The sequence below is a fragment of the Balaenoptera borealis genome (assembly GCF_965194805.1).
Source record: "Balaenoptera borealis genome assembly, chromosome: 13".
NCBI classification, from domain to species: domain Eukaryota; kingdom Metazoa; phylum Chordata; class Mammalia; order Artiodactyla; family Balaenopteridae; genus Balaenoptera; species Balaenoptera borealis.
Window position 1 is genome coordinate 47209133 of NC_138870.1, and position 22041 is coordinate 47231173.

Genomic DNA, 22041 nt, shown 5'->3' on the forward strand with positions numbered 1-22041 from the left:
CATGTGACCCCGAGCGGGCGGGGGAGTTGGTGATGAAGTAAGGAAAAGGGAAGCGAGTACAAGTATTCTTTTATCTGAGTCGATCCCTTATATTGAGCCCCAAATCACAGCACAATGGATTTCCTGCTGACTTAAGACAGTTGGGATCTAAGTCCGATTAGAGGTGAATTTACAAACATTCTTCCCCTGCACTTAGTCAAGTGGATTATTCCAAAGTCTTAACAAGGTTAGTTAGAAAAGTTAGGCTTTATTTGTAAGGAAATGGAGAGTTCAGCTACGTGGAAGAGTGGTCTTTTGCGGGGCTGGGGTGTCTGTCTTACTATAGGTATAGGTTTAAAGCTTGCGAAATACGCAGGAGGCTCCTAAAAGGAAGAGGTCAACATAAGTATTCATCGTCAGGTCAGGGTCTCCTCTGGCTTCTGTTGAGATGAGTGTATTTTCCCAACAACAAAAGAAAATAGGGATCAAACAAATAATATCTTGTGAATTATTAAAATTTGAATGGAAGGAATCAATTTCTGGGACATGTAAAGGGTTAGATTTGCTGAAGATGAAAGGACAGATGAGAGAAAAATGAAAAGACACACACAAAAATGGAAAATAAAGAAGACTATAGAACTAGTGATAAAAGCAGAAAGATGCCATTTGAAGAGTGTTTTGGGCTGCTCTAAATTAAAACTGAGGGTCAAATCCTCTCCCTATGTCCCCCACCCCTACCTCTGCATTTGCTCCAGGCATCAGGTTTCCTGTTTTGGCCTTAGGGAGCTCTTCTGGGCTTAAGTACCACCTGCTTGGAGGCCACATTGCGGGTGTGTCAGGCAGAACAGTTAAGCTACTTAATTTTTCTAGATTCTAGGCTCACCCACCTTTTGCTTAGGTTGGGAGCTCAGTGGCCCAGGGCCTCCAAAGAGATCCATCATGCCAGAATGCACACAAAACCCAGCCAGTGGTTGTAGATAGGTTGATGTGGATTTACAGAACAGTTCAAACCCCATTGTTCACTTTTCTCAGAGCTACTTCCCCACCCAAGTCCCTGGGGCAAGCATTTCTGAGATAAGTAGGCTACACTGTCGGGTTAACTTCTCCAAAACTTTTTGGCATCCTGATCTGGGGCTGATGCCTCCATTTCGTCCACCATGCCCAGCTGCTCCTACCAACTCTTGGAATGCCTCATCTCCTCCACTTCTCTCCATCTGCCTCCTCTGAGGAGTAACTAACTGCTTCCCTGCTCCCTCAGAAACCTAGAGCCATACACTTGACTGGCAGCAGGGTAAAGGCCAGAAACTTAAGGTCTTGGTTCCCTGTACTTACCACACTGGGTTGGGAGAGGAAGGTATAGGGTGACACCTCTTTTCCCTTCCCTACCACTCTTGCCATGCCCCAAAACTCAGACACAGTCACATTCACTCACAGTCATACGCACAATCATGCACACACAGCGGCGAAGAGAGGTGGGATGGGGAGGAAGGGAAGTTTGCACCAAACAGCTCGTGAATGCAACTTGAAAGATTTCACACGGCAAAAGGCAAAAAAATAAAACACACACATAAATTTAAAAATAAAGAAGTACATGCCCCTCCCCACAGTCTTTTTCTTCATCCAGGGGCTGGCTCAGCCCCTCCATGTAAACCCAGAAGCTTCCTATTCCCTCTATTCAGCTGTAGCTTTTACAGGGCCTGGGTCTTCAGTTCAACAGGTTCCCCTGTGCCCTCTGGTTGTCCATTGGATTCACTGGGCCTGGCACCCTTGAGAATAGACAGTCTCTCAGAAACACTCTTGAGCCGGGGGCAGAGGAGAAAGTCATAAAGGAGACTGCCCAGGCCTGCTCCAATGATTGGGCCCACCCAGTACACCTGCAGGAAGAGGAAAGGAATAATCAGGTTTGGGGAGGGGACCAAGAGCAAGGCTGCTCTTTTTCCAACCCCATTGTTGTAAAACAGACATCCTGCACTTGGTACATACAGCTGGGCACTATTTAAGCAGAAATCAGTGTTTGTTTGTTTATTTTAAAACTTTAGACTCCTGCACTGCCTGCACCACAGAACTTACCATTTCTTTTCCGACTTATTAAATTATACCTTTATCCCACACCTTTTTAGCACATGTATATTCTATTTTTTGCTATCAGTTTGTACTAGTTTCCATATTGCTTTGAAAATTTCTTTTTAACTGTGGTAAAATACACATAACATGAAATTTGCCATCTTAACCATTTCTAACTGTAACAGTTCAGTAGTGTTAAGTATATTCATGTTGTTGTGCAGCCCATCTCCAGAACTTTTTCATCTTGCAAAACTGAAATTCTATACCTATTAAACAACTCCCCATTTCCCCCTCTCCCCAGCCCCTGTTACCTACCATTTTGCTTTGTTTCAATAAATTTGACTACTCTAAATACCTTGTATAGGTAGAATTATATGTGTCTTTTTCTTTTCTTTTTTCTTTTTTTTTGGCTGCTTCTGGGTCTTTTGCTGCCTGTGGGCTTTCTCTAGTTGCGGAACTTGTGGGACCTCTCTAGTTGCAGAGAGCAGGGGCTATTCTTCATTGCGGTGCGTGGGCTTCTCATCGTGGTGGCTTCTCTTGTTGCGGAGTATGGGCTCTAGGCGCACGGGCTTCCATAGTTGTGGCTCACAGGCTCTAGAGTGCAGGCTCAGTAGTTGTGGCGTATGGGCTTAGTTGCTCCGCGGCATGTGGGATCTTCCCGGACCAGGGCTCGAACCTGTGTTCCCTGCATTGGCAGGCAGATTCTTAACCACTGCGCCACCAGGGAAGTCCCCAATATGTGTCTTTTTCTGATTGGACTATTTCACTGAGCATAATGTCCTGAAGGTTCCTCCATGTTGTATATAGCATGTATAGAATTTGCTTCTTTCTGAAGGCTGAATACTATTTTATTGCATGTATATACTACATTTTGTTTATCCATTCATCTGTGAGGGACACTTGGATTGCTTCCACATTTTGGTTCCCGTAAATAATGCTGCCATGAAAATGGGTGTACAACTCTGAAAAAATTTTTGAATTATTTTCATACGTTTAGCTGGTATATGGCCAAACAACACAAAAATAGCTAATTTTTATTGAGGACTTATTCCATATCAGATTCTGTGCTAAATATTTCACACATATAATTTTCACATTTATTTCTCATAACAGCCCATCTTGTAGTTAAGGAAACTGAGGTGCAGAATGATTGAGTTATTTGTCATGGTCACACATGAGGCTAGTAAAGTGCTAGAACTGGGATGAAGCCCAAGCCCATTTGTGCTCATACATATCCTGGTCTCTGAGAGTAGAAGCTTCTGTCTTCCTGATCAGTATTCTGTCCTCATAGCTCCTAGTTTGGAATCCAGTGAATACTTAGTAAAAATCCCTAACTAACTAGTGAAGGAACAATATGAGCAAGAGCCTATCTTTCTAGCAAAATAATGAATCCTGCTCACACAGGCATGCAAACTCTGTGCAGCCCCCTTAGCTGAATGTTGGTAGAGCAGTCAACACATCCAGATGGAAAGCAGGAACCAAACCTGGGAACCTGCAGTCCACACCCATGCAAGAGGGCTTCAGGATCTTGCCCTTCTCCTCTCACTCACCCAGTGGTTGGTGAAGTTTCTGGTAAGAATGGCAGGAGCAAAGGAGCGGGCAGGGTTCATGCCTGCACCAGTATAATACATCTGCAAAAGACACAGTTTTAACTGAGACACTTCCCGCCCACTCCACCCCAGCTTCTCTCCCACCACCCACCTGCCCCCCAAGGGTTGGTACCTTGCCTCCAGCCAGCAGCAAGTAGGGGAGAACAACCTGCATGGAAGTCCCACAGTGGGGTGAAGTCACTAATGCCCCATCTGGGGACAGACTATGGATCCCCCGGCAAAACCCACATCTACCCATGATGCATGCCTTTCCACCTTGGGGTCAGGAAGGACTAGATAAAGCCATCACAAGAGAGGAGAATAGGGACTTCCCTGGCAGTCCAGTGGTTAAGACTCCACGCTCCCAATGCAGGGGCACGGGTTTGATCCTTGGTGTGGGCAGGAAGAATGCTTAAAAGTCGACAAAGGCTTGGGGGACCGGGAATCCTTAAACAAGAAGTTGCTCCCCTCTCCTGCTTACCCCAAAGAGGTGCCCCAGGGTGAGGGAGAAGCCAACGGCCAGGGCCACGGAGCCCAGGCGGCCATTCCGCCTCTCGTCGTATGTGGCAAAGATGCAGAGCACGAACTGGAGCGTCAGGAAGATCTCCACTATGGTGGCCTGGCCCACACTCACCCCAGGATGCAACTGGGCAAAGGAAGAAGAAGGGGGGCAGTGCATTAGGGCTGCCACAGCCTTACCTACTCAAGGCTTCTCCGGCAGGAACCCCCTTACGGCATCCATTCCATCGAGGGGAAGGATAATACAACCTCTTTCACAGTAATTGTATTTGCTCCTTAATTTCTCCTAATAATACTCCTTCATAGTAGAAATCAATGCACCCACTAATATGGATGAGGAAACTGAGGCCCCATAAGGTAAAATAAGTTTCTTCAAGAATCTGCAGGAGTTGGAAGAAAAGCTGGGACCTGAACTCAGGTCCAGGGCTCTATGACTTCCTTATCCCTCCACAGCACCTGTTGATCCTCCCCACCCTGAACACACACACGCACGCGTGCACACACACACACACACACTCTGTCCCAAACCCCTGGGGAACTGATCTACCTGCACTTCAGGAAGGAAGTCAGGGCACCAGGTTCCCCCAGCCCCACTCAGCCAACCATTACCGTGTTAAGTGCTAGGTTTCCTCGGACGGCAGTCGGGGTAACACTGTACAGCACGGCAGCCCCAGCCACGGCTCCCAGGAGTTGGGCTGCCATGTAGCAGAAGGCACGGAGCAGGGACATCTGGGAGCCCACAAGGAAGGCGAAAGTGACTGCAGGATTGACATGGGCTCCACTGATGTGGCCCACAGCCTGCACCAGTGTAGCCAGGGCCAGGCCAAAGGCCAAAGCCACCTGCAAGATATGCAGTGGTCCAGGGGCCCAACGCAGTGAGGCCCCTAGCCCGAAGAAGACATAGAAGAGGGTGGCAAAGAACTCAGCAAATATGGCCCTCCAGAAGGAGGCTGCCCGCAGTTCCCACATGGCAGGGGGGATAGGCACAATGCCTGGGTCCCTGTTACCCCCCTGGCCTGATCTGGATGGACAGCCCCCTTTATAGAGGACTTTTAATCCCTGGGAGGGGCAGGCTGAGGTGGCTGGCCCAGCCTCTTAACCCTTTCACAGCTGCGGAGGGCTGGGACCACTCTTGTGCATCGGATAAAGCTGCTGCATTTTCCCCTCCCTCCTCAACTGGGAGATGAGCACAGCCATGGGTGTGAGGGTGGGGATAGGGTCAGGGCTCGTGTGAGGCTCTGAGAGAAAAGGACCAAGAACAGGGGAACTGGAGGAATCTGCCTTTCTCTTCAAGTCAAAGTTGGGGTTCATAGTCCTGACTGACATCTATATTAGAACATTCCTCAACTCTGCTTGAGAGGTTAGTGAAGCTGAGTTCACTTCATGGAGTATGAGACTGCTCCTGGGGGCCTCCAGGTTCCTCTGAACAAGCCGGAGTAAGGGTGGGGGTGGGGATCAGGAGTGGGGTCCAGCAGGGAAGTTAGATAGCTGAAGAGAATCCTTTAGTTCTCTGGGATTAGAGGGCCTTCTCCCATTGGCTGTTTTGGGCTGGAATCTGTGGACCCTGCAGCTCTGGGACAGAATAGTTCTGCTGAGTCTGGCTTTCTCTGAGCCCGGGTTCCCTCCCCCGACCCATGCCAGCACCTCCCTTTCCAAACCCTCAGCCTGGCCTTGTATTTTTATTATCTATCTATCTATCTATCCATTTATTCTTTGCCACACCGCACAGCTTGCAGGGTCTTAGTTCCCAGACCAGGCATTGAACCTGTGCCCCCTGCAGTGGAAGCTTGGAGTCCTAACCACTGGACCGGACCGCCAGGGAATTTCCAGCCTGGCCTTTTAAACCACAGAGATAGAGAGCAGGAAAATGCTATCCTTCATGGATAGGCTGAGAGTGGGGTTGGGGAGCTGGGGAGGGGAAAAGGAGTGAGTAGTTAAATCTCAGACTCAGTTTGTACTTCATCTTTCCTAACTCTAAGATTGTAGCAGGAAGTACTGAGAGGAAGGAAACTGAGTCATGCCTATGAAGCAATGGGAGTGTCTAATTCCTCCTAAACTGGCTGTGATCAGGACACTGGAGTCCTAAACCTCTGTGCCTAGGGAAAGGTCTGGGGGTGTGGGTATCTGGGGAAGCAGGCTGGTCAAGGAGAGAGGAAAGGACAAGATGGGGAAGAAAAGCTTGGGGAAAGAGGTTCAGTTGTGGACAGGCTTAGTGAGGGACTTGGGATCTAGAGATGGGGGCTGTGTGGTGGCAGAGAAGGCAGAATGGGACACACTGATAGGCTCCACCATCTCCACATCGTGGCAAGTCATAGAGATCACAAGCTGTTCCCGTGTGAAACACAGGAATTGGGAGCCACATATAGGCTATTGAGAAGGGGATGTCATGAACAAAGGACTATTCTGTGCACTTGAAGTCCATAAAGAATAGCAGTAACAACAAAAATCCTGGCTTTACCACGTTCTAGGTGGGGAAGTTACCCCAATAGATACAAACTCCAGGAGGGCAGGGACTTGTCGATTTGCATGCAAACCCCATGCTTGACACACAGTATGCAGTAAATAAGTATTTGTTGCATAAATTAATGTAAGCTCTCTGAGCCTCAGTTTTCTCTCGATCAAATAAGGTAATGTAGATACAGGCCCAGGATGGTGCCTGGCACAGAATAAAGCACTTAATAAATTGGAGCCATTTGCTGAGGGTTTTATCAACAGGAACCATTAACCCTATAGCCTCTTATAGTAAAGAATAGAAGGGCAAAGAGCAGCTAATTTGGTGCCCTTGTAGACACCAAATAAAATGGCTAAATTTCCTTATTTGGAGCTACCAACCTCTCTCTTTTACTCTTTTTTAAAAAAATAATTAATTAATTAACTAATTATTTTTGGCTGTGTCGGGTCTTCGTTGCTGTGCAACGGGCTTTCTCTCGTTACTGCGAGCGGGGGCTACTCTTTGTTACGGTGCGCGGGCTTCTCATTGAGGTGGCTTTTCTTGTTGCAGAGCATGGGCTCTAGGCGCGCGGGCTCAGTAGTTGTGGCTCACGGGCTCTGGAGCGCAGGCTCAGTAGTTGTGGCGCACGGGCTTAGTTGCTCCGCGGCATGTGGGATCCTCCCGGACCAGGGCTCAAACCTCTGTCCCCTGCAATGGCAGACAGATTCTTAACCACTGCGCCACCAGGGAAGCCCCTCCCGTTTACTCTTTATCAGATGTTGATAAGAACCCCATGGAGAACTGAACCCCAGCCCATTTCCTTTCACATCAGCCTCCCTACTTAGCTGAATGCCGAACTTTCAAACTAGGGATGAGCTCTCAAAAGCTCACATGAATTTTTGCATATCTTTACATGTAATTAGCATACACAATGTTTTCTATTAGCCTAGCCTCCTGAAGGAAAAAAAAAAAAAAAAAAAGCTGTGTCTCCCTTGAGGAATGGAACCCAGCCTTCCCCAAGCCTGCTGCTTGGTATGGGTGGGGTTCTCATCTATGCCAGTACTCCAGAAGTCACTGAGAAACCCACTGCCAGCCTGCCTGGTCTACCTGCTGGTGAGCCACAGCAAACTGGAAAGTGGAGAAGAACTCCATGCCCTGGCCCTGGCCTATATAACTCCTCTTGCTCATCTGGAAGGGACCAGAGATGCTAAGACCAGGGGTGGAGGACACATACATCCCTCCCACTGGCCCACAGCTCCCACCATCTATCCACAAAGGCAGCTCTGAGCCGAATCTGCAGCAAGTCACCCAAATTTCTGAGTTGCTGAGCCTAACTCATTGGCCTATTGCATCGTATTGAAAGCGGCTTAATGAGAAGATGCACAGAGCAGGGCTGCCCCTTCTTTTGTTCATTCCGTAAAGTCCTAGCCATCCACCCTCCTTAACTACCTAATGTCGTCCTACTCAGGGAGAGGGGCTGCTGCTTACCTGAGAGACCAGCTAGGCTGCAGTCACCCATGGCAGTGCCAGGTAGAGGAGGACTGAGGCCAGGATGGCTGCTGTGTCTGGGCCAGAACATAGGATACTGGCTGGAAAAGGTCAAGCCACAGGGCCCAGAACAGTGCCAGAGGCAGGGCTGGATTTGTCTGGGCCCCACTGACCTCATCAAAAACCTGTGCCAGGCTCGCCACCACCAGCCCTCCAGGCAAGGGGTGAGGGACTGTGTCTGACACAGAGCTCCCACTGGGGGCATGATGCCCTAAGGACAAACCCCATAAAGATCAGGGTATCCAGGCCTTCAGCCAATACCTCTCTCCAAAACCGCCGGCTCTGTAGGTCTTGGGGGAGAGGAAGGAGAAGGGAAGGCAGCAAGATCATGCTGTCTTCTCCCCACTGTTCTCCCACCCCTCTCCTCCTTAACCTCTCTCTGTCCCCATCCCCTTTAACAAACTCTCCCAACCAGGCCTCAGCCTCTTCATTCTGTACCTACTGACCCCCAAGCACCTGATGTGAAAGGAAGGAAGAAGGACTAAGAGACAGAATAAGGAAGTGATCAGAGAATAAGGCCCCCCTTGGTTGGACTGGGATTTACTTTATTTTTTGTTTTACTATTTTTTAAAAATCTGAGGCAAAATATTTTTATTTTTATTTATTTTATTTCCTTTATTTTCTTGGCTGCATTGGGTCTTAGTTGCGGCACGTGGGATCTTCGTTGCAGCATGCGGGATCTTTTGTTGTGGCGCGCGGGCTTCTCTCTAGTTGTGGCGTGCGGGCTCCAGGGTACGTGGGCTCTGTAGTTTGCGGCACGTGGGCTCTCTCGCTGAGGCTTGTGAGCTCAGTAGTTGTGGCGCGGGCTTAGTTGCCCTGCGGCATGTGGGATCTTAGTTTCCCGACCAGGGATTGAACAAGCGTCCCCTGCGCTGGAAGGTGGATTCTTTACCACTGGACCACCAGGGAAGTCCCTGGACTGGAATTTAATGGCGGAGAAGAGGAAATGTCTTGGCTTCAATGGGAGAAGGATGGAGTCTATAGAAAGAGATGCTGGTTTCTCCTCTCTCCAGAAATCTGACCTCCCAGGTCACCATTTTGCCAGCCTGGTCTGGAGTCTCTGTTGCGTGTCCTGCTCCAGTTTGGAGACTGCTATTCTAGGTCTAGGTGGGTGGAGCTGGGAGATGAGGAGGAATTGTTTCAGGTGCTGGAGAAAGAGGCAGCCAGAGAGATGAGCGCTCCACTCCTGTGTCAGAGAACATCCCTCATCTCCTTCCTTCAGCCAATACAGAGGAGCCTCATCCCTCAACCTGCCACCCCTAACCCCAGTCCGTGCCCTTCCTAAGGCAGCCTTCGACATTCGTACTCACACATTCTCACACCTGGGCATCCACTCTCCCCAGCCTTGGTGCTTCTCTCTCCTGCCAAGCTTTTCTTCCTCTTTAGCCCTTCAACCCCAGCTGCACTGAGTGAGGGGCAGGAGCTTATAATGGCTTCAGTCAACCAGAGGTACTCACAGTGAAAGGAGAGACTCATTCTTTCACTCCCTAATCATCTCTATGAACCTGGGTTTCAGGAGCCAGAGAGGTAAAGAGGAAAGCTAATGTGTGGATCTGGAAGACAATGAAAAGAATTCCGGGGAAGGGGAAGTAAGGCCATTCCCATCCCTCACCAGAAACAGAGTCAACCAGTGAGAAGGTACCAATGCTGCATGAGCACTTGGGCCCCTGGAATGGGCAACGGAAAGCACCTGTGAGGAATTGCCTGTGAGTGCAGGGGATTCTTGGGGTCAGCACTTGGGAACACCCAGGACACACCTTAGTTCATCTTTGGCTTCTTTTCTGGCTAGTTTGTTCACTTTTTTGCTATCACTCTATTCATGTATTTGGGGCTCTTTTCAAGGATTGCCAACAAAGTTTACTTCTAGATTCTCCACCTTTCTCTCTTCTGGCCTTAAGTAAACATACAAACATTTTTGAAGTTTTTTCCACTAGGAACTGCAGAAATGGATAAAAGGGATTTGTAAAGTAAGAAACTTGCGGTAGTTACAGAGTTATTTTAAGTCTTACTGGCTTGTGGTAGGAATCATCCCGGAGTCTCATCTAGCTCTACAGTTGATTGAGTTATCTCTTGGTTACTAACCATGAGCCTTTCAACCTATTTATATTCCTGTAGCTAGTGATCCTAAGTTTATTCCCCTCTTCAATAAAGAAGGCCCCATTTCTGTCCCATAGAGGTGCCATAGGAAGCATAATCCGTACTACTAGGGAGCAAGTGAGTCTATAAAGCTTAGAGAATCTTCAGGCAGAGCTATTGGCCTTGCTTCATTTCTCCACAGTGGGTCCCATGTGATTACTCACTACCTTTCTGAAGCTACTCCCTAGCCAGCCCACATCACCAGGACCTAAAGAATAACCCAAGTTTGAGTTCCATAAAAATATCTACTTTGCTGACCATACAGGATTGTACGAGGATCAGATGAGATATGCCCAAGCAATATACACAAGTTGGCTGCCTTAAAGTAGAAATGAACTGATTCATGAATTAATCAGATATAAACATGCTTTATGATTATTTAGTATTGACCACCCTAACAATTACAATGTGGTTGAACAGCGATATGGTCCTGAGGGGCTGGGTGACCATCCATCTCTGCTTCCACCATGTGGAATCTCTATCCCAGCCCCATATTTAGAGTGCCAGGTCAGCATGTAACCCAGCTCCATTGTGTGGACAGTTTCAGTAGGACAAAGGCCCCAACACAGCACAAGCTAGCCTAGCAGCCCCTTTGGCTAGCTCCTGATGGCCCCCCTTCTCTCTCTTTCTCTGGTTATGCTTTGCTGACTGCTGACTCCTGGCAAAGTCCAGAACAATCACCAAGCTCTGAGTGCATCATCCCTCTCCCACTCATAGTTAAGGGCTCCAATTAGCATTTGGAAAAGACCAGGGCCCCCACATGTTAGAAATGGGGTAATCCAAAAAATAAAGAGTAAATACACTGGCCTATCCTGTCCTTTCCTCCTTCACTACTTTCTTTCCTGTGGAGTCAGATACAACTCCAAGCCAGGCAGACCAATGCTCACTATGGGTCAGGTCCTGTTCCAAGCACTTTATATGTGTTATCTCAGATACTGGTATTGCCTTGGATTGCACCTTCAGTTTATTCCCTAATTACTCTAGTTTACATTCTCCCCTTGGATGACTTCATCTAAGTCATCTCCTCCCTTGAAATTTATATCCATTTATCTACGGAACGGTTTACCTACTTGGGTGTCCCACTGACCACAAATTCAGCCTGTCCAAAACTGAACTAATTATTTTCCCCCATCCAAACATGTTTTTCCTTCTGTATCCCCTCATTAAGTCAGAAACCTATGAATCAATTTTCCTTCCCCCATCCTCTCACTCCCATCTAACAGTCACCAAAGTTCTATCAGTTCTACCTCTTGGATAGCTGAGCCCACACCATGTCCCACCTAACTCTAGTGGCCTTGGACCCTGCTTAACAGTTTCTAGTCTCATTCCCTCCAATTCATGTTGCTGTCAGCTTGACGTTCGTAAAAGTACCTGTAATTTGTCATTTCCCTGTGTTCCCTTCAACAGCTCCTGAATGCCTGAAAGACATTCTCATCAGGGCATACATGACTCTTCATCATCCAGCCTCAACTTTTCTAACTGCTCTCCTTATCTCCCTAGCATGAAACTCTGGCAATACTGTGCTCCTTGTTGTTCCTCAAACACCCACTCTGCTTCATAACCCAGTGCTTTAGTCTAAGCTGTTCCCTGTACCTTGAATGTCTCTTCCTCTTTCTTCTGTCAAGTAAAATTCTAACACTTCCTAATTATTATGCATGGAAATGTTAAAGAGTTAATTACTTGTTCATTAGCAACGAGGCAGGTAAATCATCAGAATGAGGGTGAGTTTATCAAATGGATAATCAGTCTGTAAAAGTGAAATAATGCAAGCGATGACAGGTAAGACACTATACCCTGAGCAGGGAATAAAGTAATAGAGTTGTGTCTAAGTGACAGTGTGAGGAATGTGCAGTGATTGCTTCAGCTCTCAGGACCAAGTGGAACCGAGGGAGAAATCCTACAGAAGCACAGTCCTGGAACTCTTCTCTCATTACTACCAAAATGCAAAGTATTGACAGAGCAGGACTTTACTGAAGGAAATGTTACCTTCACGCCTTTCCTTCTAGGCTTGAAAGAACAGAAACCTCTCTTCTCACATACTAAGTAGGATGAAAAGGCTGGGCCAGGCTGACCCCTGGTGGAAGGAATGAGCTATTGCATGCAAGAATCAGCACAAAACTCCCTTTTTAAAATTTTTAAATTATTTTAAAAATATTTATTTATTTATCTACTTGGCTGCATTGGGTCTTAGCTGCGGCATGCAGGATCTTAGTTGCGGCCTGCGGAATCTTTCGTTCCGGCGCGTGGGCTCTCTAGTTGTGGCACACGGGCTTAGTTGCCCCATGGCATGTGGGATCTTAGTTCCTTGACCAAGGATTACTCCCGTGTCCCCTGCATTGGAAGGCGGATTCTTAACCACTGGACCACCAGGTAAGTCCCAAAACTCCCTTTTCACTCATTCATTTATTCATTCAAAAATAGTGAACACTTACTCTGTACTAAGGGGAATACTGACACCCTGGAGCACAGATTAACACGGGACTTAAACCCCATTCTTAAGATTTCACGGACTTCCCTGGTGGCGCAGTGGTTAAGAATACACTTGCCAATGCAGGGGACACGGGTTCGAGCCCTGGTCTGGGAAGATCCCACATGCCCTTGCGCCACAACTACTGAAGCCTGCGCACCTAAAGCCCGTGCTCCACAACAAGAGAAGCCACCGCAAACAGGAGCCCGCGCTCCGCAACGAAGAGTAGCCCCCACTCACCACAACTAGAGAAAGCCCACGCGTCCAGCAACGAAGACCCAACGCAGCCAAAAATAAACAAATAAAATAAATAAATTTATTAAAAAGAAAAAAAAAATTCACAACCTAATGGTAGGTAGCTACCTGTTTAAACGTTCCCTCAGCAGCACTGGAGAGAAGGTAAGGCCAGTTAGAAAGCCAGTGCAGCAGTCCAGGGGAAAAATAATGTGATAGGAATTTAATAACAATCAGATATGTGAAGTGAGGGAAACAAAGAAGTGAAGGACTTCCAGGTTTCTGGCCTGGGCAAAGGTCTGGTTGTGGGTTGCAGTTCACCAGTCTGTGTAGGAAAACGAAATTAGCTTTAGACATGTTAAATTTGAGGTGACTGGGGGACATTCAGGTAGAAATGTCCAACAGGCTGTTGGATATACAGATCTGGAACTCAGGAGAGAAATATGGAGTAGAGATTTTGAGAGTTCTCCAATAGGTGATAGTGGATTCTGCCTTCGGGGAAAAGGCATTAGCTGAAATCTTGAGCAAACTCGGGTTCCCCCACCTGAGAAAACCAAATATTGAGTTAAACCTTCCATTGCCAGTCCTGAAAACACAAAACCAACACTTATTTAATATTTATTAGAACAACTGCCACTTACCCAGTGATTGCTATTTGTCAAGATGTATCCTAGGTAACTCTCTCGTTTAATTTTTACTACGGTCTGACGGCTAGACATTTTTGTTTTACAAATAAGAACATTAAGGCTCACAGAAGTTAAGTGATTTGCCCAAAGACACACAGAGGAGCCGGGTTCGAATAATACAATTATTGTTTAATTCTGAAATCTATACCTTTAACCATCTTGTTACACCATCTTTCTAAACGTCCTATTTAGTTAAAACGTGAACAGCATTCCTCTCCGCGGAAATATTGAATAAGCTGTTCCGGATGCAACCAGAACAGAATTCACTAAAATGGCGGCGCCCTGCGGAGCGCTGGCTACCTTACGTCATCACACTGCGCTACTGCCTCTCGCGCACAAAGTGCCAGGGGAGCAGGCGGGCAGATGGAGGGGGTCTCAGCCAGTGCGGAGCGGGGCGGGGCGGGGGGCGTGCCCTGTTCATCCGTGGCGCAAGATGGCGCTGCCCTTTGGTCGTTCGTTGTGCCTGTGCCGCTGGGGAGCCAAACGATTGGGGGTTGCCGCCGTAGATGCCCGCAGAGGTAGGATTATATCCTTTTACTTCCAAAATAGTTTCCGTCTGTTATTCCTGGAGCCCGCTCGGAGAAACAACTCCAGCCCCTTCGACTCATTCCCCCTCCCCCACCGCGTTGGTCTTGAGATTCCAAACCTGGGACGCTCTCTGGTTTCTTTAAATTCCAGGACTTCCCCAGTCCGTGTTTTTCGGCTCCTTGGGCTGCCCATACTAAAGCGCCCCGACTCTCTTACCCGCTTGACGTTCCGACTCTTCCGTGTTTCCTCGTGATCTCTTGACTGCCTGTTTCAGATCGGAACGTGTACGTCACTGGTTCTAGAGTTCTAGCGCACGTCATTATCCACTCTCTTTGCTCTGCCCGCAGGCGTCAGTTTCAAACTGGAAGAAAAGACCGCTCACAGCAGCCTGGCACTCTTCAAAGGTGACACAGGTGTCAAATACGGCATGGTGGGATTGGAGCCCACAAAATTGGCCCTGAATGTGGAGCGCTTCCGGGAGTGGGCAGTGGTGCTGGCAGACACAGCGATTACCAGTGGCAGGCACTACTGGGAGGTGACAGTGAAGCGCTCCCAGCAATTCCGGATAGGAGTGACAGACGTGGATATTTCCCGGGATAGCTGCATCGGTGTTGACGATCGTTCCTGGGTGTTCATCTATGCTCAGCGCAAGTGGCACACCATGTTGGCCAACGAGAAAGCCCCTATTGAGGGCATTGGGCAGCCAGAGAAGGTGGGGCTGCTGCTGGAGTATGAGGCCCAGAAGCTGAGTCTGGTGGATGTGAGCCGGGTTGCTGTGGTCCACACACTACAGACAGATTTCCGGGGTCCAGTGGTGCCTGCTTTTGCCCTTTGGGATGGAGAGCTGCTGACCCATTCGGGGCTTGAGGTGCCTGAAGGCCTCTAGTATGTCCGTCACTGGAGTCCCTAATCACGCTCTTGGCCAGCCTCCTGATCCAAGTGTCTGAAACCTTTTAACTGTGCCCCAAGCAACTGCTAGCTCCCACAATTCAGTGATGGGTCCTCTGTGCAATATCTGTCATCTTCCTCTCCCCTACCTTGTGAAAGCCAGGCATACAGCTACCCTCTCCCCTCCCCCAGACTATTGCCAATTTCCTAGGCTACCATGAATGTACTTTCTCTGACTTGCTTCCTTCAGTCTCTCTGCCTCTCTGTGCCCAGGACTTTCTCAGACTGTATTCAGTCCTAGGGTCTTACTTTTCAGCTTTGTTTGAATTTATTCATCAGAATTTATTCATCACTGTGCTACTTCTCCTTCCCTTTGCCCACATGTAACCTGTTTGTTTTGGGGGCTCTACCGAATCTCTCCAGAGTAAATCCTTTCTACCTCTGGCTGGAGGAGTGGTGCAGTGAATGACTTTGCCCTTTCTGTACAGCACATACAGAGTCTGGGCTCTGGCTCCCTCAGGTAGTGCTTTACTGACTGTCAGAATGAGAACAGAGCCCTCCTTGCCTAATACCTCAGTGTTATGGACTCTCAGCCCCAGACAGCTGCAGCTCTCCTCACCCTGAGTCCATCTGCCTTAATTTGCACACCTCTGACACCTGGTCAATCTGTTGCAATCTTTGGACCAGTTACAACCATGACCAAAGAGGAAGAGACATGTGGGGCATATTGAGGGGATTAGTACTAGAAACTTTATTCTTGAGAAGTTCCATCTTCATTTCTGCTACAGTTGTAACTTCCAGAGGGAGGAGGGAGGCCTGAAGTCTTGCACAATCCATTTTGGGGCCTGTTCAGACCCAAGCACTTGTCCCCACTTGGAGCAGAATACAGTTAACCTAAAGCAGTATTTGGGATTGAAGATAACCTAGTGGGGTGAGTATGTATGTGAAATATGTATTCTTTGGGCTCTGTATGACCCTGTGGTTCCATCTTACTCTACCTTTATGATGGTGATGCAGCTGGATGGCCCTAGGGGAGAAAGAGAAGGACTGGGTCTAGCAAAAATAATAATTTGTGTAATTAAAGTTTATTTGAGCACAAAATACTTTCTCTGTCTATAAAATTGCTGTTAGCAGTAGCAACACTTCCTGGCCAAGGGGGGCAGATCTCTCCAGACTACTAAAGCCCGGTGCATAGCTCCTCTCTTTCTCTGTGGATATATACATGTGCGTGGTGGCTAGAGCCCCTTACCAGAGTCTCTCTCTCTCATAATGGCTTCTTCAGAGAGAGGAAGAGGGGACCTGCGTGAAGACCTGGGATGATTTGGAGTGGGCTAAGCCATTAGGCTGTCCCTTAAGCCCACAATCTTCATGGATAGCTCTACTGCAGGAGTCCACAAAGGCACTTCTCTATACTCTGTCTGCCAAGGGAATGGGGTATTTTGACTCTCACTGAAAGCACTGCCCCCCCCCCCCCACCACCACCTCACTGAAGCAGTGCGGCCCTCTGTAGCATGTTTGGTGGTTATATGTTAAGTGTGTGGCCAGCTCGTGCTTTTTCTTGTGCAGGGACTATGCATGCCCCATGCTCACACCATGCTCTCTAAGTTCTCTTTGGACAGGGCCTCAGCTGCTGCTTCAGCCTGAGTCTCAGATGGTGTGTACGAGTCCTGGTACTCTTGGAGCAGTTTAACCACCTCCAGGTGGTCGAACTGCACAGCATCATCCAGGGGGATGTTGCCCCACCTGAGAGGAGGAACAAAGACCATGATCGGGCAAAGAAGACATCAGGAGTGCCCTGGTCATATACATAACTGTGGTGGCTGGAGGGCCGTGGTGGAGAAGCTGCTGCCCACCTCCCTTCCCCCCACTTCTTTCAGCTTAACCCTACTCACCTGTCCTTGACAAAAGGATTCACTTTGCAAGCCTCAATCAGGAATTTAACAACTTCAGTGTGTCCTAGGAATATGGGCAGAAGGAAAATGAGAGGGTATATAGATCCTGACCCTTTTGGTGTTAACGTTAGTACAGACCCTTGGCAGCTGGCGTCTGAACTAAAAGGGGAGGGGGGAAGGCCTCTTTCCATTTTCGCTCCCTGCAGCACCCAATAAGAGCCTGCAAACTGAAGCGCATCTGGACAAAACTAGTTGCTGCCCTTGTAACCTTGAGGGCACATACAATGGGGGGTACTCTTGGTAGAAAAGAAAGGTCTTAGGATCTGCTTCCTCTCTTAACCTTCAGATACCTTCAGCTGCAGCAACATGCAGGGCTGTGCGGGAGTCGTAGTCTTTCTGTTCCATGTCCATGGCTGACAAGGCAAACCTAAGAGGAGTGGAAAGTAGCTGCAGTTACCCAGATCAGCCTAGAATCACTGGTATCCTTTCTGAAGTGGGGTCAGACTGGATGAGTTCCAGAAAAAGCAAAACAGAGCTTATGCCAAGATCCGTAGACCGTGTCCAGTCTGTGTTCTCTATCCAGATGAGACTGTTAGTCCCACGTCAGAGTGATGGGAGTGTGATGGTCCCAGAAACATCACTGCCTACCTGTAGTAGGTGCCCAGTACATATTTGTTGATGTTGGTAATCCATTTGAGGCAGGGTCCTTACCAGCCTCCTAGGACTCTGCTTTTAACACCCAGGTTAATCATAACAGTGGCTACCATTAATTAAGTTCTTATCACATGGCAGTCACTGTACTTTTTAAAAAAAACTCATTTAAATGTAGTCTCTGACCATTCAGTCTGACTCTAAGGTTGAAGCACTTAACTATATTGCTGTGTTAACGGCTAATGAGATCTCTGACCAGGAGTATTTTATTGTGTTTATTTGGTCAGAGTAGAAGTACCTTCGAAGAGCTGAGACATCTCCACTATAGGCAGCAAATAACAGGTTCACCACAGTCTTGTTCTGGAAAACAAATCATACCCACCTGAAATTAACTGTGACTTTGAACCCACCCATGCCCAGCTCTACCCTGTCACCCTCCCCCATGGATGCTTAGCCAAGGGTTTTACTGAAGTGTTACGGAATGTTCTCTTCTGAAATAGTCTTACAAGGCACCTGGGGTTTTCCTTACCCGAACTTCTCCCCCTTCACGCCGTGGGTCTAATTTCCGAGCGCAGTGCCTCAGATTGTCATAGTTGTGGAAATTGAAGAGAGATACCAACTTCTAGAATTGTAAGGCAAAAAGATTGTTTACTTCCTCCCTGCACTTAGTAGGAGCTCAAAATTGCTTTATTTTCTCATTCAAAAATATTAAGTACTATATGCAAAGTAACTTACTTGGCAGAAGCTGACACCCCTATAGCTGTTGCCCAGCTTGTCCAGGGGAGGTGATAGACACATCATTCCCATGATATTGGGCACCACCAGGAGGATGGCTCCTGACACAGCTGACTTGGCTGGCAGGCCCACCTTGGGGACAAAGTTGGAACTGCAGATGAGCAAGAGGTGCCCCAAGTCTGTGTTAACAAGTTCGTCTATCCCAAATGACTTCATGGGCAAGGCCACACCCATCTCAACCTTTCGGCTTGTTAATTAGCTTTTCTTACTCCTGTCCTCCCCTGCCCCCTCTTAAATTTATGGCTTCAGTAAGGAAATATTTACTGAGTATCTACTCTGTGCCTGATGATGTGCTAGGACTAGGACAAGGTCTCTCAGTTAACTTACATTCTGGTGGTAGGAGATAGACAATTAAATAGGTAAACAAACAAATAGACAAAAATAATCACAACTTATGAGAACACGTTAGAAAAAAAGGAGGGTGCTGTGATAGAGAATGATGTGGGAGGGAGAGCCCAGTGGAGAGAGGGTAGTCAGAAAAGCCTCTCTTTGGAAGTGACATCCTGTATGAGACCTGGAAGAGAATCACCAGCCTGTGAGGGGCGGCAGAGGAGTGGTTCTGAAGTTGCACTGTCATGTGTTTATGTGTTTGAGGGGCTTACTGTGTCTGACAAACTCCCCTAAGGATTCTTGGCCTAATTGCCCGGTGGGAAGTTAGTGAGTGAGAGGCAGGAACAAGTGTCCACCTCTCCACCTTCAGAGACTCGGTGTCCCCTTTTCTTGGCTCTGGGCTCATGGCAAATGGATGGCAGGGCCAGAAGCACTCACATGGAAAGCAAACTGGCCCGAGAAGTCATACATGCCGCAGGAGTGCATGAGGCTGAGGGTGTTGCGCACTGCTTCAGCGCTCAGCACGCTCTCGCCTGTGATGGGGCAGATCCCGCCATTGGCCAGGGTGGCTGCCATGACACTGCCTGATTCACAGGTCACCTCCACGGAGCACAGCTGCGGAGACGAGGCAGAGGTGAGGGTCCGGTGTGGACCTGAATGCTGTGCTCTGAGGTGTAGAGCAATGTTCTTGACATCCTGATCCTTCAGTAAGTTCCCCTGGTGTTTCTGAAGGATGCCAGAACCACTGGAGGAGAGCATCCCTCTTGTGGGTCAGAGCAAGGAAGGCAGTGTGTCCCGTTCCCTTGGCGCTGGGCTGAATGGCGGCATCTGCTTACCTGGAAGTAGAGATCCAGGGCAGCCATCATGTCCACCCCTTTAGGAAAGCACTGCAAGGAAGAAGAGGGGAGAGCGTTTCTCTCAGGCCATCAGCGGTCCCTGTCACACTGCCAGGACCTCAGCCGAAGTCCCCAGCCCCCATTGCCCTTCCACCAGCTGCAGAATTCCCAGGGACTTTCTACCGGCCTCTCCCAGTTACCTTCTTTTCCTTTAGATAATAGCCGATGGCATAATTCCGATCCCCTGTTTCCTTCTCTGACTGGAATCTGAAGCAAACACCCAATTTAGTACTTGACATTTGAGGGATGGGTGTGAGGAGAAGGGGGAAAAAATACCTTCCCTGAGAGAGACAGAACTAGATCACACATGTCAAACTAAATCAGCCCCTTTATTAATTCTCACAGTAATACTGGAGAAAACTTCTGAACCTGAGAAAGCACTGGGTCCAGCTTTATCATAAAGTGTGAAAAACAAAACCAAACCCAAAATGCTCTAGTCATCTAGTCTAGGAAAATGAGGTTTTTGGCTTTGAGAGGCTTGGCAAGAAAGGGCCCAGGTGCAAACTCTCACACTGTCTTTCTCATTAAGTACCAAATAGAAATGGAACAAGTCCTTTTACAAAGCAAACAAATGTCGATGAAGGCGCTCAGAGGAAGCGGAAAGGCCAAGGTTCCCCTGGGATTTCTTCTTCCTAAGATTCTCTCTATCCTCCTCCTCCATTCCCCGCCCCCCACATACGTACACACACACACACACACATACACTCAAACACACCCCCCCACACACATTCAGCCAATCCTGTGAACAGGGCCTTACGTGGCATTGCTGAAACCCATGTATTCATTCCCAGCCATTTTATTCAGATACTGCAAGACCTGGAAGAGAAAAAGGGGCATGGGAGGCACCCCATGCGTAAGGACCCCTACTAAACACACAGGCCGACTAACCCTTCTGCACTCCTCAGTCCTTATCCCAGCAGGGACTTCAGGAGGCTTTCTTCCCTCACGCCAGCAGATTCCTACACCTCTGGAAATAAGGCTTCTAGTATGGGCTGGTGCACCATCAAAGTGGGATTAGAGCCAGGCACTGGGGCAGCTGGAATGGACAACATGCCATGGAGAAAAGCAGCCAGGGGCTGAGCAGTGAGGGAACTTACAAAATCAAACTTCTCTGCTTTGTTACAGTCCATCTGCAAGGAGACACAAAGAGATATCAGTATTCTAAGCCTAGGAGGATGACAGGGAGGGTCAGAAGGATGTAGTGGAGATAAAGTGTTAGATTGGTTTTGCTACTGGGTGTGTGTTGCATTTTACAATTTTTTTTTTTTAACAACTGAGACTTTTTTATATCCATGCATACCTAGTGATCTTAAAAACCAAATCATTTAGATTTTATTATCAGGTAATGAGTACAGATAAGCTCACCCCAGCTATGAGTCTCACCCATCCCTGAGTCTCACTCACATTTCCATTCTCAATGCCAACCCTCATCCCTGACTCCCACTTTCATTTTCCTGATTCCAATCCTGTTCCCAAGCCCCACCCCTATTCCTGGTCCCCATCCTCATTCCTTACACCCCAAGCTGGAGGCTTACTCTATCCTACCCCTGACTCCCATGGCCATTTCCAAGACTGGAGTGAGTGATGGGAATGGGAGGACGGTGTGTGTTGCATACATTATAATATTCAATTATATCAATTATATTGATAACTGAAATAAAGCTAAAGATTTTAGCTGAGAGTCAAGTCAGTAGGGCCTGTTTAGATGGGAATGGGATGAGGCAGGTCCCAGATACAGGGCTGTAGATAGAGCTATCCCGGAGCAAGGGGAGAGCCTGAGCCTGGTCCATCCCGCCCCCCCCCCCCCCAATTGCTTCCTGTATTCGTCAGCTATAGTGTCAACACCACAGGGACTCTGACACTTGAGTGAGTCCCTGGGGGGGAGGGTTCCTAACACCACCTTCCCCAGGAAGGGCTGTGATTGGCTCTGGATTGTTGCTGCCCACACTGCTCTCAGGTTCTTGCTCAAGCCCTGGGAGACCTACAGCTGACAGGCTGGCCGGACACCCTTGCTCAAGGCCAACTCACAGCTCCAGGTGACGTGAATGGCTGCCCTGTTCTGGCCATTCACCCTTCTTTCCATGTGTCCCTCACCCAGAAGTGGCCAATCAGTACCTAACAGAGCTGTCCTCCCCCTGTGTGTGGCATTTGGTCCTTGGTCCTAGGCTGGGGTCAGGACCTGCTCACTTCCCTCAGAGCCAGGAAGCTCTGGGCTCCAGACTCATGGGTAGGAGCCGGGACACAGCTCCTTTTACTAGCATCCTCAGCGTAATTTGTGAGTCCTTGCTGTGTCTTCACTGCCCCCTGGGCACCCTCAAAGGAATCAAGTCCCCACCAATCTCCCTGGAGAGACAGGCAGATACGAGGGATATAGGAACAAGGGGGTTTAGAGAACAGTACCTTCCAGA

At 48.3% G+C, this 22041-nt stretch overlaps 3 protein-coding genes across 12 annotated transcripts in view; 1 reads left to right on the forward strand and 2 right to left on the reverse strand.

Moving 5' to 3' along the window:
• Window positions 1-47: 47 nt before the first annotated feature.
• On the reverse strand, window positions 48-14522 carry MIP (major intrinsic protein of lens fiber). Its single transcript, XM_082351106.1, has 5 exons — window positions 14398-14522; window positions 4761-7290; window positions 4114-4278; window positions 3594-3674; window positions 48-1853 (listed from the first exon to the last, which is right to left on the reverse strand). Exons 2-5 carry the CDS (start codon window positions 5118-5120, stop codon window positions 1668-1670), a joined length of 792 nt encoding a protein of 263 aa, XP_082207232.1. The 5' UTR covers window positions 5121-7290; window positions 14398-14522; the 3' UTR covers window positions 48-1667.
• On the forward strand, window positions 13787-16172 carry SPRYD4 (SPRY domain containing 4). The gene is made up of 2 exons (XM_082351107.1): window positions 13787-14171; window positions 14529-16172. Exons 1-2 carry the CDS (start codon window positions 13925-13927, stop codon window positions 15065-15067), a joined length of 786 nt encoding a protein of 261 aa, XP_082207233.1. The 5' UTR covers window positions 13787-13924; the 3' UTR covers window positions 15068-16172.
• The window catches only part of GLS2 (glutaminase 2), a 13243-nt gene continuing 7337 nt past the window's right edge, over window positions 16136-22041 (reverse strand). For 6 of the 10 annotated variants that reach the window (XM_082350957.1, XM_082350949.1, XM_082350952.1 and 3 more), the window contains 11 exons: window positions 20731-20763; window positions 20391-20449; window positions 19774-19840; window positions 19574-19624; window positions 19176-19463; window positions 18348-18479; window positions 18142-18234; window positions 17911-17972; window positions 17312-17388; window positions 16962-17025; window positions 16136-16812 (listed from right to left, as the gene is read on the reverse strand). In XM_082350957.1, the coding sequence (XP_082207083.1) occupies window positions 16656-16812; window positions 16962-17025; window positions 17312-17388; window positions 17911-17972; window positions 18142-18234; window positions 18348-18479; window positions 19176-19463; window positions 19574-19624; window positions 19774-19840; window positions 20391-20449; window positions 20731-20763 (1083 nt within the window). In that variant the 3' untranslated portion in view covers window positions 16136-16655. The remainder of the gene's footprint in view (window positions 16813-16961; window positions 17026-17311; window positions 17389-17910; window positions 17973-18141; window positions 18235-18347; window positions 18480-19175; window positions 19464-19573; window positions 19625-19773; window positions 19841-20390; window positions 20450-20730; window positions 20764-22041) is intronic. The other 4 variants (XM_082350954.1, XM_082350955.1, XM_082350958.1 and 1 more) reach the window with 2 other exon arrangements.

Coding starts and splice junctions, on each gene's coding strand:
- MIP (XM_082351106.1), bottom strand. CDS start 5,120: ATGTGGGAACTGCGGGCAGCCTCCTTCTGGAGGGCCATATTTGCTGAG. Junction 3,675..4,113: donor CCCTGGGGCACCTCTTTGGG/GTAAGCAGGAGA, acceptor TGTCTTTTGCAG/ATGTATTATACTGGTGCAGG. Junction 1,854..3,593: donor GAAACTTCACCAACCACTGG/GTGAGTGAGAGG, acceptor CTCTTCCTGCAG/GTGTACTGGGTGGGCCCAAT.
- SPRYD4 (XM_082351107.1), top strand. CDS start 13,925: ATGGCGGCGCCCTGCGGAGCGCTGGCTACCTTACGTCATCACACTGCG. Junction 14,172..14,528: donor CGCCGTAGATGCCCGCAGAG/GTAGGATTATAT, acceptor CTCTGCCCGCAG/GCGTCAGTTTCAAACTGGAA.